Below are 14,304 nucleotides of genomic sequence, written 5' to 3' on the forward strand. Positions count from 1 at the left end.
AAATCTTAGAACCGATTCAGAAAACTCATCCTTAAGATTCTGTTCCTCTACAACCACTCTTGGCACCAAAATCTGTATTAGGATTCTCCAGAGAAATGGAACTACTCTGTGTGTGTGTGTGTGTGTGTGTGAGAGAGAGAGAGAGAGACAGAGAGAGAGAGAGAGAGAGAGAGGTTTTAAGAACTTGGCTCACCCAATCGTGGGTGCTGGCAAGTCTAAAATTCATAGGGCAGACCAGTGGGCTGAAAATTCAGGTAAGCGTTGATATAGCCTTTAGTCCAAAATCCACAGGGCAGGCCAACAGAGTGAAAACTGAGGCAAGGTTTCTATGTTGCAGTCTTGAGGCAGAATTTCTTCTCTCATTACCCATTACATATTATCTTTGCCCTCAGCTGGTCATGTTTCTTTACCTAGTGGGTCAGCCCAAACCTTCATTCTCATGTCAAAGAAAACCAGAGCTAGAGAGTAGTTAAAGGTGTAAAAACAGATTTTATTCAGGACTATCACAATAGAGAAAAAGAGACCTCAGTATAAAAGTGGGCTCAATTCTAAATACAGCATGGACATGTGGGGATTTATAGCCAAGGAGCAGGGTAGATACCAGTAGATGGAAAATTACTAAGAGGAAACCTCCAGGATAAGGGGGGATTCTGGCTAAACCAAACTAACAGGATTCTTGCTGAAGACAGGCCAGGTTGATCAGATATCACCTGGGAGATGGTGGGGGAAGAGGAATTTGATCAGATATTAAGGGTGATCGATATCGAGGTTGGGGGAGCTGGCTAAATCGATTTAACATGATTCTTGCTAAAATTGAGCAATGCAATACAGACATGGAAGTCCACAAGTCAAGGCCTAGTTGGGAAGAGAATTCAGAAGAGCCTGACTCAAGTTTGGTCAAGGAGAGCCTCTTTGTCAGTTCCTCCTCTTGTTCAAAGAAAGAACAGACAATATAAGCCCATTTCTCATTCGGTCACCTATTGTTTATTAAGGATCAGTTGAACCGTCTGTTGAGACTTGCTAGTAGAGAATATTTGCTGGATGTTGTTGGTAGGAAGGCATTTAATGAGTGGAATTTAAATAAAAGAAAAACAAAGATTAATATTTGGAAACCCAGTTTCTAAGTCCAGGGAGCAGTCAGCCAAGATGATTTCTAGATGTTGGGCTCAAAGCATGTTTAGATGGTGGAGTGAGGATGGCAGTGGCAATGTGACAGGTTTTCTGGTTTGCAGTTTGAATGTCTCTGGTGATGGCATAAGGTGCTCTGGTGAACCTTCTGAGCAATCCACATAGCAGGTATTTCCCATATATGATCTGCTGTTTTGATTTCTTTAAAGTTTATATCAAGTCACCCAACTTCATCTTGTGGGGCATCGGGAAAAGATCAGTTTAGTTCTCATGATGCCAAGTCAAGAGGGTGGGAAAAAAATTGAAAATGTTGGTTTGGAAAGTTGTAGCCAGATATTGGGGGAAACTAGAAGAATTGATCCATTCCAGTTTACAGGTAATAACCCACAAGGGTATGCTACAGTTTTTCATTGAAACATAAAATTTCTCTCCACCATCACCCGCCTTTTTGATCAAAGATAACCAAAGTAAGGTTACTCTTGTTTATAAAGTAAGTCTGGTCTCATTAGATTTGGCCCAATTATTTACATAAGTGTAGTAAAAATGGTAATTGTCATCTGTCAGGATGAGAACCCTATAATCCAGGTACCAGATCAGTTTTTCCAAGAGGGCTTTGTAAGTATTGGCTCCATAAAGTCAAACTCAGTTCCATAAAACTGTCTGGTCATATCTGAAAATATGGCATTTCAGTCAAATCCTTGGCTATATAACCATTGCTTCCAGTTACGGCCTATTAGAAGAAGAAAGATTCTTATTGGACATATGCAAATGACTTTATTGCCATGAAAATAGTAACACTCAAATAAGATTTTCTGAATTGTGGAGGGATCAAGCAGGGAGAAAAGACAGATGTTTCACTTCTGTTTACAAAAGTACAGTCTACAAAATTGTTGTAAGTTAAAGATAGCTTAAGAAAAAAGGGAAAAGGGTTTCTTATATCTGGAAAATGGAACATTAAAGAACAAGCAATGTTCCAAACAAAAACCATAATCATTCTTTATCAGTTCATTCAGTCCCATGTAATGAATTCTTGTTTTGCTTGAACTTGGGTTAGCAGTTTTATGAACCCGTCAGCTTCTCCTGGAAATCCTTACTCAGTCCACTGGTGCGGTCTCAAAATTATTCAAGCAATGCTATCTTGAAACATTCTGACCTGTAGCTGATTGCAAACACTTTCAGAGATGAATCAGAGTAAAACAAGACTATCTGTGAATGACAGGAGTTAAAATGGCCATGGTTAAGGATCTGATGCATTCATTTGACAAGAAAATTTGGTTATTTCTGTGGCACACAACATTTTAAAATGATAACCAGAATTATGACTGATAATATTATACCAGGATGTATTATGGACAGTGAGGGTATTGACAAATTTCTGTGAAATTTGTACATAATTTCTGAAATACTTATATTAATCACATTTACCCATACAAATATAACCTGGTTAAGGTTAAGCATCCCTTCTTATTTGACAATGTCTTTTCATTCAATTCAACATATCAAATAAACTGAAATATTTTTAGCATCTCTTTTTATACATGGTGAAAGAACAACTCCTTTGAGATTTTTTGGGGGCTCTCTGGGAAATCTCAAGGTCAGTTTGAGATCAACAGATCAAGAGATCAAGATTTCATGTAGGGTTTGATTTAGGGAAGACAAAGATGTCAAAAATGTTTTTAAAAACCTTAGCTGCTTTAAAAGTGAGAAGTCGCAGATCTCTTAAATAATAAAGGACATGATCAAGATTAGCACAGGAAATTATTTTGATAAGACACAAAATCTTATTTCCTAGGCAGATTACTTAAAAGGTAGAGAAAAGCCTTTACAATCTCTTATTAAGAACAGACCAATAATCCAAGAAAACTTTGTCATTTTAACAAAGAGAAAACCAAATTCTAGCTTTGCCACCACTGTACTTTTGATATGAAAGTTCATTTTTTAAAAACTTATAAATAAATCCATTCGAATATTACCCAGTTTGACCACACATAAAATTCCTTTTCTGCAAACCTACAATTTTCTATATTGATTCAGTTTTTGTCCTATATTTTTTCTTTTTTATTCTGGAACAACCAGTCATCTTACTTTAGGATAAAATTGTTCTTTTTCCTTTAACAGAAGTGCATTCTTTATACCTTATATACTTTTCCTTATCAAAAACACATCCTAATCTTGAATGTTATAACCACAAATAAATGATAAGTGTTTAGGTGATAGATATGCTAAGTATTCTGATTGGATCATTATACAATATATGCATGTATTGAAACAATCAACTATACTCCATAAACATGCACAATGAAAAAAATAAAAATCAGGACATTTTGCAATAATAAAAAAAAAAATCCTACTTTCCTTGCATACTTTTCATGCAATGTTATTTCCCTTTGCCCTTATTATTTCTGTTAGTCTTAATTACATATATTGATTATCATTTTTAACTATTAGTAACCTCTCTTTTATAGAGAAAACTAGGAAATAGACAGTTGTGAACTATTTCTCACATACCAGTATTCTGTAGCAGACTAGCAAATTTTATAAATATATCATTTCATGATTTTTTGAGACATATTTTTTATAGTACAGTTTTTAATGTGGAAGAAAGAATATGTATATGAACAGACTCAAATATCTTTACCTCTCTATACTGTATAAAAATAGTAAGCCAAAAGCTATAAACGCAAACTTGTACTTAATAATTAGTTTCAGTAGTTTATCTTACTTAAAAAGGATTTATTTAATGAATATCTATTACCTAATTTAACATAATTCTAAGGTTACAAGTTACCAAAAAGAGTTTGGAACTATTTTTAGGCATACATAATACCAAACAAGGCTAGCCATTATCTTAAATTATTTTCCTGTTAACTATTTTTCCAGCACATGCTGTAAAGTTAAGGTTCCTGTTTGTTAGTATATGTGGAGGAGACATTTAAGATTTGTTTTTGTCCTGATATATAATTTTATGTAGGCTGTGGACTAAATTTTAGGAGAGACTGTGGGGACATCAAGCAACTGTCTCCATGTCTCCAAAGCCTGTCTGAGTGGATTAAATATCCATTCTGTTTTTTCTCTTTCAGTGTCAGGTGGTTGCTTTTAAGGGTCCCTTGGTCTCTCTAGAGTCCCTGATGGGGGCAGGGGCCCAGAGTTCAAGTGACGTAGGGAGTTAAGGGGCTGAAATAGAAAAGGAAAGGTTTGGCAGGTGTGGACAGAGGGATGGAGGAGGTAGAGGTTTGAAGGGGGACATATCAAAGGATTCAGGGAGCTCGAAGGGAAGACTGAAGGTGCCAAGAGGAGAAAGGAGGAGGGGAAGCAATGGGAAGGGAGAGGTCTTAGAGGAGCCAGTTTGGGGAGATCTAAACTTTCCCAAGAAGCCATTGAAGTTTCAAATTATCCTTACTAAAATCACTGCAACAAGAAAGGAAGTGGGTTGAGTTGGCGGAGCATATAGTCAGCAGGGGTTTAAGAAGGGGTGTTTCAGTAGACTGAGAAGTTCCTGTGTTCTTAACTAATGGTACTTTTATGCTTATAAATAGACAACTTAGGATTCTAACCCAGCTTCTCTTCCTTACAGAGGCTAGCCTCTTTAAACAAAGCCTAGAGCTCTAACCTGGCTTCTTACAAACAGCTGCTTACCTGGGACTCTAACCTAGCTTCTAGAGAATACTCAGAATCTTAAGAATCAAAGTTTGTCCTTACTGTGCTTCAATAGACTGTCATCCAGAGCACTGGCTCAGGAGTTGGACTCATCAGTAGATCACCAATCAGTCAGTCAGGAGTGAAGACAGAGGCTTCAAAGGTGCACACTTGGGGTCCCAAGTGAGATGTTCAGGGTCCAATGATAAATCTGCTCTTATCCAAGTCGCAGCAACATAACTGTCAAAGAAAACCAGAGTTGGACAGTAGTTAAGCAGTAAAAAGGAGATTTTATTCAGGACTATTACAATAGAGGGAAAGAGGCCTCAGTATAGAAGTGGGCTCAATTCTGAATACAACATGGACAAGTGGGGATTTATAGCCAAGGGGTCAGTAGATGAAAAATTACTAAGAGGAAACATCAGGGGTAGAGGGGGATTCTTACTAAATTGACCTAACAGTGTTCTTGCTGAAAGAAGGCCCAGGTGATCAAATATCACCTGGGAGATAGTAGAAGATGAGGAATTTGATCAGATATTGTGGTTGGGGGAGTCTGGCTAAACTAACAACAGGATTCTTGATAAAACTGGGTGATACAGAGAAGTCTAAAAGTTGAGGCCTAGTTGGGAAAAGGATTCAGAGGAGCCTGACTAAAGTTTGTTCAAAGAGAGACTCTGTCACCTGAAGGGTCTGGGCCATTCATAGTCCTGCCTGGACTGGGTTGTTGTAGTTTTCCATTCACCTTAATCGCAGGGCATGGTAATACTAGGAGATGCCCCAAGGGATCTCCTGTATTTCAAAATTCTTTTCCTTACTTCTATTGTGGAGTAGCTGTCCAATTTCCCCTCGGTAATCAGGATCAATCACCACAACCAACACTGTAACTCCCTTCTTTGCCTGTTTATTCAGGGGCATGAGGAGCCCAAAGTAGCCGGGTGGCAGTATTAACTTCTAGTCCAGTGGAACCATTGTTATGTCTCCTGGTAGAATCATTCCTGCCTCTGGAACTAAGACCACTAGAGCAGTGGAACGTAAGCTCACAGGGACAGAAAGCAAAACTTTTGTTAGTGGGTTACTAGGGGTAATAGTGAGGGGTGTCATTCCTGTCCCAGGGCTGAGGGGGCAGGGCCATCACCCCTGTGGGATCAGAGGAAAGATCATGGAGCCAGTGAGGATTATTCTCAAGCCTTAAAATCTAATGGAATTTGCCTTCCTAGGTTTCAGACTTACTTGGGACCCACGATCCCTTTTTCCATTCTGATTCTCCCTTCTGGAATGTGAATATCTATCCTATGCCTGTCCCACCATTGTATTTTGGAAGAAGATAACTTGTTGTCTGGTTTTCCAGGTTCACAGATGGAGAGGATCTTTGCTTCAGGATGAATCATATCCCAAATCTCACTCATAACTAATTTGGACAATTTAGATGATGAGATTTGAGACTTTGGGTTGATGATGTTTAGATGAGATTTTTGACTTAAGAGTTGATGCTTGAATGATTAAGATTTGAGAATGTTGGAATTAGGTGAATGTATTTTGCATGTGAGAAGGACATGAATTTTGAGGGGCTAGAGGGCCAATTCGTATGGGTTAAATTGTGTATCCCCCAAAAGCTATGTGGAAATCCAGTACTTCGGAATGTGACTTTATTTGGAAATAGAGTATTTACAGAGGTAATCAACATAAAATGAAGTTATTAGGGTGGGTCCTAATCTAATATGACTGGCATCCTTATAAAAAGGGGAAATTTGGACACAGAGACATGCACACAGGGAGAACGCCATGTGAAAATGAAGACAGAGATAGGGGTGATGCTAGAAGCATGTATAGAGGGAAGACATGAGAAGACACACAGGGAGAATACAGCTATGGCACTGGAGTGATGTATTTACAAGCCAAGGAACACCAAGGATTGCTAGCAAACACTGGAAGCTAGAATATGCAAGGAAGGATTCTCTCCTAGATCTATCAAAGAGAGCGTGACCCTGCCAACACCTTGATTTCAGACTTCTAGCCTCTAGAAATGTGAGACAATAAATTTTTGTTGTTTTAGCCACATAGTTCTTGGTACTTTGTTATGGCAGACCTAGGAAACTAATACAGAGTCTCAGTGAGGGTATTTCCATTCTCAGCTGTTGGGATGTCTGGGACATCTGAAGTGTGTGATGGTGTCATCCTTGATTTGTCTGGGATTCTTCAGTCCCTTTTCACCTCTGTAATTATTACCCTGTTCCCAATGAAATGTGATTACTTTTCTGAAGAACAAATGGAAAGCAATTAGCTGGACCCAATTCTCTATAATGTCCTGTTAACAGGATTTGAAGTTCCCAAGCCAGAGGCCATCTTCAAGTTGGAGCAAGGAGAGGGGTCATGGATGTTGGAGGGGGAGGCCCCACATCAGAGCTGTTCAGGTGAGTGATTGTGCCCCGGGCAGGTGGGGGACAAGGAAGTAATTTTTTTCCCTAAGAGAGGCTGATGCCTCTAAAATGCTATTATTGCTACCCTTTTTAAAGGTTCTAAACTTTAGAAATTGCTTGAGAATAGATAACATTGGCCTCTCAGGTATCAAATTGTTCTCTCCCTTTTTTCCCTTACTGTCTTCTTTGTTTGGCTTTCTTCAGGAGATTTGCCTCAATTCCTATACCATATGCCAGGTATCATATGCCAGGCTTCCTCACTGTGGATCTTGCTTTCTTGAATATCCGCTCCTTCCATCACATTTTTATGCTTCATTACTTAAAGTACACCCCCGAGTCTTAGATTCTTGTCATAATTCAGGTTTTAATGAATTTGCCTTTGAAAATCAGTTGGTTGCCTCACTCCTGTTTTTCCTAGTGCTCTTCAATTTCTTGTTCCTTTCATTTTCGTCTCCTCACTCTAAGCTACCAATAAACTAATATCTACAGCCAGCCTCACCTCCTGTTCTCTTTGTAGGTATCACCTTCAGATTTCTCATTCCTCTCCACCTTCCCATAGCTCCATGCCTCTCTCCCATTTTCTGACTTTATGGTCACTATCACTTAGCATTTCTTTTAAAATCAATTTTATTAAGTAATTTACAGAGAATAAGATTTATCCATTTAAAGTGTACAGTTTGGTGTACACTGGTATAACCACACCCCAATCATGATATATAATACTCCATCACACAGAATGCTCCCTTGTGCCCCTCGTAGTCAATACTCACCACTGCTTCAGCCCCAGGCAACCATTGGCATTGCTTTTTGTCACTAAAGATTAGATTTGTCTTTATTAGGGTTTCATATAAATGGAATCATACCATACATACTCTTTTGGGTCTGGCTTCATTGGCTCAGCATAATGATTTTGCAATTTATTCATATTATTGAGCATATCACTAGTTTGTTCCTTTTAAAAGCTGAATACTATTCTATGGTGTGAATTTATTGCAGTTTGTTAATCTGTAAACCTGTTGATAGATAGGTGGTTAACATTTGGTTATTATGAATGAAGCTGCAATGAGCATTATGGTATGTCTTTTTGTGAACATATGTTTATATTTCTCTTAGGTAAATAGATAGGATTGGGATTGCTGGGTCATATAATAAGTGTATGCTTACCTTTAGAAGAAATTGCCAAACTGTCTTCCAAATTGGTTATGCCATTTTACACCCCCAATGGCAATACGTAAGAATTCTGTTGCTCCTCATCCTCGGCAACACTTGCTATCATCAATCTCTTTAATTTTTGGTATTATGGTGGATGTGTAGTGGTATCTCATTATGATTTTATGTTGCATTCCTCTGATGAGAGTACTGATGTTAAGCATCTTTTCTTGTGCTTATTGACAATTTGTAACTTTTTGTGAAATGTCTATTCATATATCAATTTCCATTTTTATTGGGTTGTTTGTCTTATTATTGAGTTTTAATGTATTTTCTGGATACAACTCCTATGCCAGACATATGTATTGCTAATATTTTGTTCCAATCTGTGGCTTGCAATTTCATTTTCTTATTGGTACCTGTCAAAGAGCAAACATTTAAATTTTGATGAAGTCTAATTTATCACCTTTTTTCTATTGTTAGCACTTTTTTGTGATCTGTTTAAGAAATCTTTGTCTACCACAAGATCAAAGATTTTCTCATATTTTTTTCTATGAATTCTTATCATTTCAGCTTTTTCAGTTTAGGTGTATGATCCATTTTTTTGTGTGATATAAGGATTGATGTTCATTTTTTCAAGACTGATATGTACTTGTTCCAGAACCATTTGTTGAAGAGACTTTTTACCATTGAATTTCCTAGGATATTTATCAAAATTAATTGACTTTATATATGTGAGCCTATTTCTGGGCTCTCTTTTCTGTTCAATTAGTCTATTTGTTGGTTTTAAAAGGTAAGTTTTATTATTATTCAGGTATGGTGAAGCCAACAGATAAGGAAACAACCGTCATTGAAAAGATAGTTTCTTACTCATAGTTCCCAAGAGGAGGGGCTGTACCACACCAGTCATGGCCACATGGGAAGCACCAGGGTCTGTCAGGAGTGAGAAGGAGTGAGGGGAAAGCACAGGCCAGTCTTTATTGTGGTTTTTGTGAAAAGGAATGGATGAGGCAGGGTAGCAGGCTAGGCAGGATTAAGATTGACTAGTTTGAATAATTTCAGTGGGCTCCAGGGTAAAGGGACTATCCCTAGTTGTCTAGTACCTGGCCCTGGGGTCATTAGGGCAGGGGGATAATGGCTCAGCCTGTGAGAGCTCAATAAATGAGGTAGATGTGAGTATGGGCTATGGATTGGTTGGTTTGCATATGAAAGGCTTGCTCACACATGAGTATTTTGCTATCTCTAGGAATTAGCTAGTCCTGGGAGGGGCAGTCTCTCCAGCATCACCTAAGCCCCTGATGTCAGAGCATTAAGAATGTAGAAAATCACAAAATATAGTCAATACATTATTCTTTTGACAAACCCACACTATCTTTATTACTCTAGCTTTTATTGTAAGTCTTAAAATCAGGTAATATAAGTCCTCCAGCTTTGCTTTTCTTTATTACTTTGACTCTTCTAGGTCATTTGTGTTTCTTTTCAAATTTTATAATCAGTTTGTAATTTTTACCAAAAAAAAAAAAAAAAAGCCTACTGGGATTTTGTTTGGAGTTGAGTTGACTCTGTGGATCAATTTTAGGAGAATTAACGTCTTAACAATATTGAGCCTTCTAACCCAAGAACATGGCATATTTCTGTGATTATTTAGATCTTTAATTTCTTTCAGTGGTGTTTTATAGTTTTCAGTATAGAGGTCTTATGCATCCTTCATTAAATTGATCCCTAAATATTTGATACTATTGTAAATGGCATTGTTTTAATTTTATTTTTAGATTGTTCATTGCTAACATAAAGTTTTTTAATTTTAATTTTGATTGTTTATTGCTAGTATAAATTGCTAGTGGTTGATTTTGTACATTGTCTTTGTATCCTGAGGCATTGCTAAATCCACCTATTAGTTTTTTTTGTAGGTTCCCCAGCATTTTTCATGTAAGTAATCATTATCACCTAAAAATAGTGACATTTTTACTTCTTCCTTTCCAATATCATGCTTTTAATTTCTTTTCCTTTCCTTACTTTGCTTTCTAAAATAAGGAAAGGAAAAGTTGAATGCTGAATAGAAGTGGTAAGCGTGGGCATGCTTGCCTTGTTCCTGATATTAGGGGTAAAATATTCAGTCTTTCACCATTATGTATGAAGTTAGCTGTAGGTTTTTTGTAGCTGCCCTTTATCAGGTTATGTGATTTCCTTTCTAATCCTTGCTTGTTGAATATTTTTTTAAATCATAATTGAGTGTTGAATTTTGTCACATACTTTTTCTGCATCTATTAGAGTGATTATATGAGTTTTTTTCTTTTGTTCTATTAATACGGTGGATTTATTTATTGGTTTTAAATATTAAATTAACCTTGCATTTCTGAGGTAAATACTAGTTGATTATGATTTATTATCCTCGTTATATTTTGTTGGATTCTGTTTACTGATGCTTTGTTTTAAAAATTTGCATTTTTCATGAGTGATGATGGTTTGTAGTTTTCTTTTTTTGCAGTGTCTTTGTCATGTTTTTATGTTAGAATTATGCTGGCCACATAAAACGAATTATGAAGTGCTCTCTTCTCTATTTCCTGAAATAGTGTGTGTAAGATTGTTATTTATTCTTTTAATGTTTTATGGAATTCACCAGGAAAACCATCTGGGCCTGGAGTTTTCTTGATGGGAAAGTTTTAATAACAAATTCAATTTCTTTTTTAGACATAGGGCTATTCAGATTTTTGATTTCATCTTTTGCCAGACATAGTAAGTTGTATTTTTCAAGGAATTTGTCTAGACCTCCCTGTTGGCTAATTTAATCCCATTGCAGTTTGTCCATTGTGGTCTGAGGACATACTCTGTATAATTTCAGCATATAGTTTATTAAGGAGAATGTACTGTATATCCTTGAAAAGAATGTATATTTGGCTGTTGACAGATGTAATGTTCTGTAATCTGTATCTCAAATTGGTTGTATTTTATTGAAATCTCCTACTGCCTTACTGATTTGTCTTCTCCTTGTTCAATTAATTATTTGTAAATTTGGGGGTAAAAACTGACAAGGAGATTTTAAAATTTATAATGGATATGCAAAAGACCTAGAATAGCCAGCACAGTCTTGAGAAAGAAGAAAACATATGGAGGATTGACACTGCCTAATGTTAAGACTTACTGTAAAGCTATAGTAATTCGTACATATGGTATTGATGTAAGGACAGACAGATATATAACTGGAACAGAAGAGAGATTCTAAAAATAGACCCACACATATATAGACAACTGATTTTTGAAAAGGTGTGAATGCAATTCAAAGGGAGAAACTAAAGTCTTTTCAACAAATTGTGCTAGAACAAATGGATGTCAGTTGGTGGGGGCGGAATTCATACCTTGACCCATACCTCACACTGTGTACAAAAATTAGCTCAAGTTCTAGTATTACTGAATCGTTTCTGTTGGACCAACCCTCTAAGAGATAAAAATGGTAAATTTTGGAAGACGTATTTTAAAAACTAACTACAGTCGTGCATTGCTTAACAATGGGATACATTCTGAGAAATGCCTCAGGGGGTGATTTTGTTGTCATGCAAACATCATAAAGTATACTTACACAAACCTAGATGGTATAGCGTACTACACACCTAGGCTTTATTGTATAACGTATGGCTCCTAGGCTACAAACCTGTACACATGTTACTGTACTGAATACCATAGGCAATTGTAACACAATGGTAAGTATTTGTATATCTAAACATAGAAAATGAACAGTAAAAATATGTTATAAAAGATAAAAAACGATTCACCTGTATAGGACACTTACTGTGAATGGAACTCACAGGACTGGAAGTTGTACTGGGTGAGTCAGTGAGCAAGGGGTAAGTGAATGTAAAGGCCAAGGACATTACCGTGGACTACTGTAGACTGTATACACAATGAACACTTAGGCTACACTAAATTTATTAAAAAAATTTTTTTCTTCAATGATGAATTAACCTTAGCTTACTGTAACTTTTTTACTTCCTAAACTTTTTATCATTTTTAACTTTTTTACTCTTTTGTAATGACACTTAGCTTAAAACACAAACACATTGTACAGCTGTACAAAAATGTTTTCTTTCTTTATATCCTTATTCTATAAGCTTATTTCTATTTTTAAAATTTTTTTATTTTTATTTTTTACTTTTTAAACTTTTTTGTTAAAAACTAAGACACACACACACTAGCCTAGGCCTACACAGGGTCAGGATCATCAGTATCACTGTCTTCTCACCTTCACATCTTGTCCCAGTGGAAGGTCTTCGGGGGCAGTGACATGCATGGAGCTGTCATCTGTTATGATAACAATGTCTTCTGGAATACCTCCTGAAGGACTTGCCTGAGGCTGTTTTACAGTTAACTTTGTTTTTGTAAGTTGAAGTTGTACACTCTAAATTAACAATAAAAAGTATAGTATAGTAAATACATAAACCGGTAACATAGTTTATTATCATTATCAAGTATTATGTACTGTACATGTTTTATGTGCTTTTATATGACTGGTAGCGGAGTAGGTTTGTTTACACCATCATCACCACAAACACATGAGTAATGTGTTGCGCTAAGATTACAAAAACTATGAAGTCACCACACTGTAATATGTGCAGCTTGATGTTGACTGAAACGTCATTATGCAGTATATAACTAACTATACTGAAGACACCAAAGCGTGATCAAAAGATTCTTTTTCTGGTTCATCACAGATTGAGTAATTTTGGATTATGTCCTAAACATTATCAATGTCATGTGATAGTAACACTGTAGTCTGTTATAGTGTTTTGAAGAGTGTCAGTGTTCTTGTCATAGCAGGCAATTAACAGGTTAGAATCAAACTGGAAACAGTCTCGCCTAAGGTGGGTGGCAACTCAAATCTCTGACTGCTTTCAGTTTGCCCCACCCATACAGGGTTAAGGGGTCAGCCAGAGACCTAGGCATAGTTTATACACACGATTTGGAGTTTGCTTTCTTTGCTCCTTTCTTTTGGGGTTACCTCCTCTATTTCTAGTGTCCCTGGGCACCCCAGCCTGCCTCCCCTGAATTCTCTGGCAAAGGATGACAAGCATTTATGGGAATTCTAGCTGCTCCAAACTGCTGCTGGGACTGTAGCTACTCTCAACAGAAACCTGAGGAAAGGGAGAGCTTACTACATGCTGGTCATGTTCTCTAACTTTTGACTCCCCTCCAAAATCTGCCTGTTTTTTGTTTTTTTGTTTGTTTGTTTTGTTTTGTTTGTTTTTCTAGAGATTATATTTACTGACTGTAGAGGGTCTTTTTTAGGAGCAAAAATTCTCTATACTAGAAGTAGAACTCTTACAATTGCTTCTTGTACATTGACCTTGTATTCTGAGACTTTGCTTAATTTGATGATTCTAGTGGGTCTTTTTGTAAATATCTTAAAATTTTCTGCATACCTTATCATGTCTTTCTATCACTTCCTTTTCACTCTTTGTTTTTATTTTATCTTGTTCCCAATCTGAAGGCAAAAGCTTTCAGTCTTTCCTCATTAAGTGTATTAGCTGTGTTTTTTCTTAGACGCCCTTTATTAATCTGTGGCAATTTCTTTCTATTCCTAATTTGATGAGAATCTTTAACATGAATGGATGTTGAATTTTCTAAATACTTTTCCTGTATTTATTGATATGTGCATTTTATTCTACTAATGTAGTGAATTTCATTGATTCTCAGACATTAAATTGACCTTGCATTCCTGGGATAAACCTTACTTGATCATGCTGTATTATGATTTTTATGTATTTCTTGATTTAATTTGCTAATATTGAGTAAGGATATTAATCTCCATGTTTATGAGAGATGTTGGTCTTTAGCTTTTTGGGGTCTTTTCCCTTATAATGTCTTTGATTTTGGTATCATCTTAATGCTAGCCTCATAAAATGAGTTGGGAAATTTCATGCCTGCTCTGTTTACTGAAAGAGTTTGCAAAATTCCTATACTTGATAGGATTTTTCAATGT

The 14,304-nt window shown here is 36.5% G+C and overlaps 1 protein-coding gene across 1 annotated transcript in view; it reads left to right on the forward strand.

Annotated features, from left to right (window-relative positions):
* Positions 1–14,304, forward strand: part of ZNF81 (zinc finger protein 81) — a 94,783-nt gene that overhangs the window by 65,157 nt on the left and 15,322 nt on the right. The window contains exon 4 of the mRNA XM_063083710.1: positions 7,080–7,175. Within this exon, the coding sequence (XP_062939780.1) occupies positions 7,080–7,175 (96 nt within the window). The remainder of the gene's footprint in view (positions 1–7,079; positions 7,176–14,304) is intronic.

The sequence above is a fragment of the Cynocephalus volans genome, chromosome X, assembly GCF_027409185.1.
Source record: "Cynocephalus volans isolate mCynVol1 chromosome X, mCynVol1.pri, whole genome shotgun sequence".
Lineage (NCBI taxonomy): Eukaryota > Metazoa > Chordata > Mammalia > Dermoptera > Cynocephalidae > Cynocephalus > Cynocephalus volans.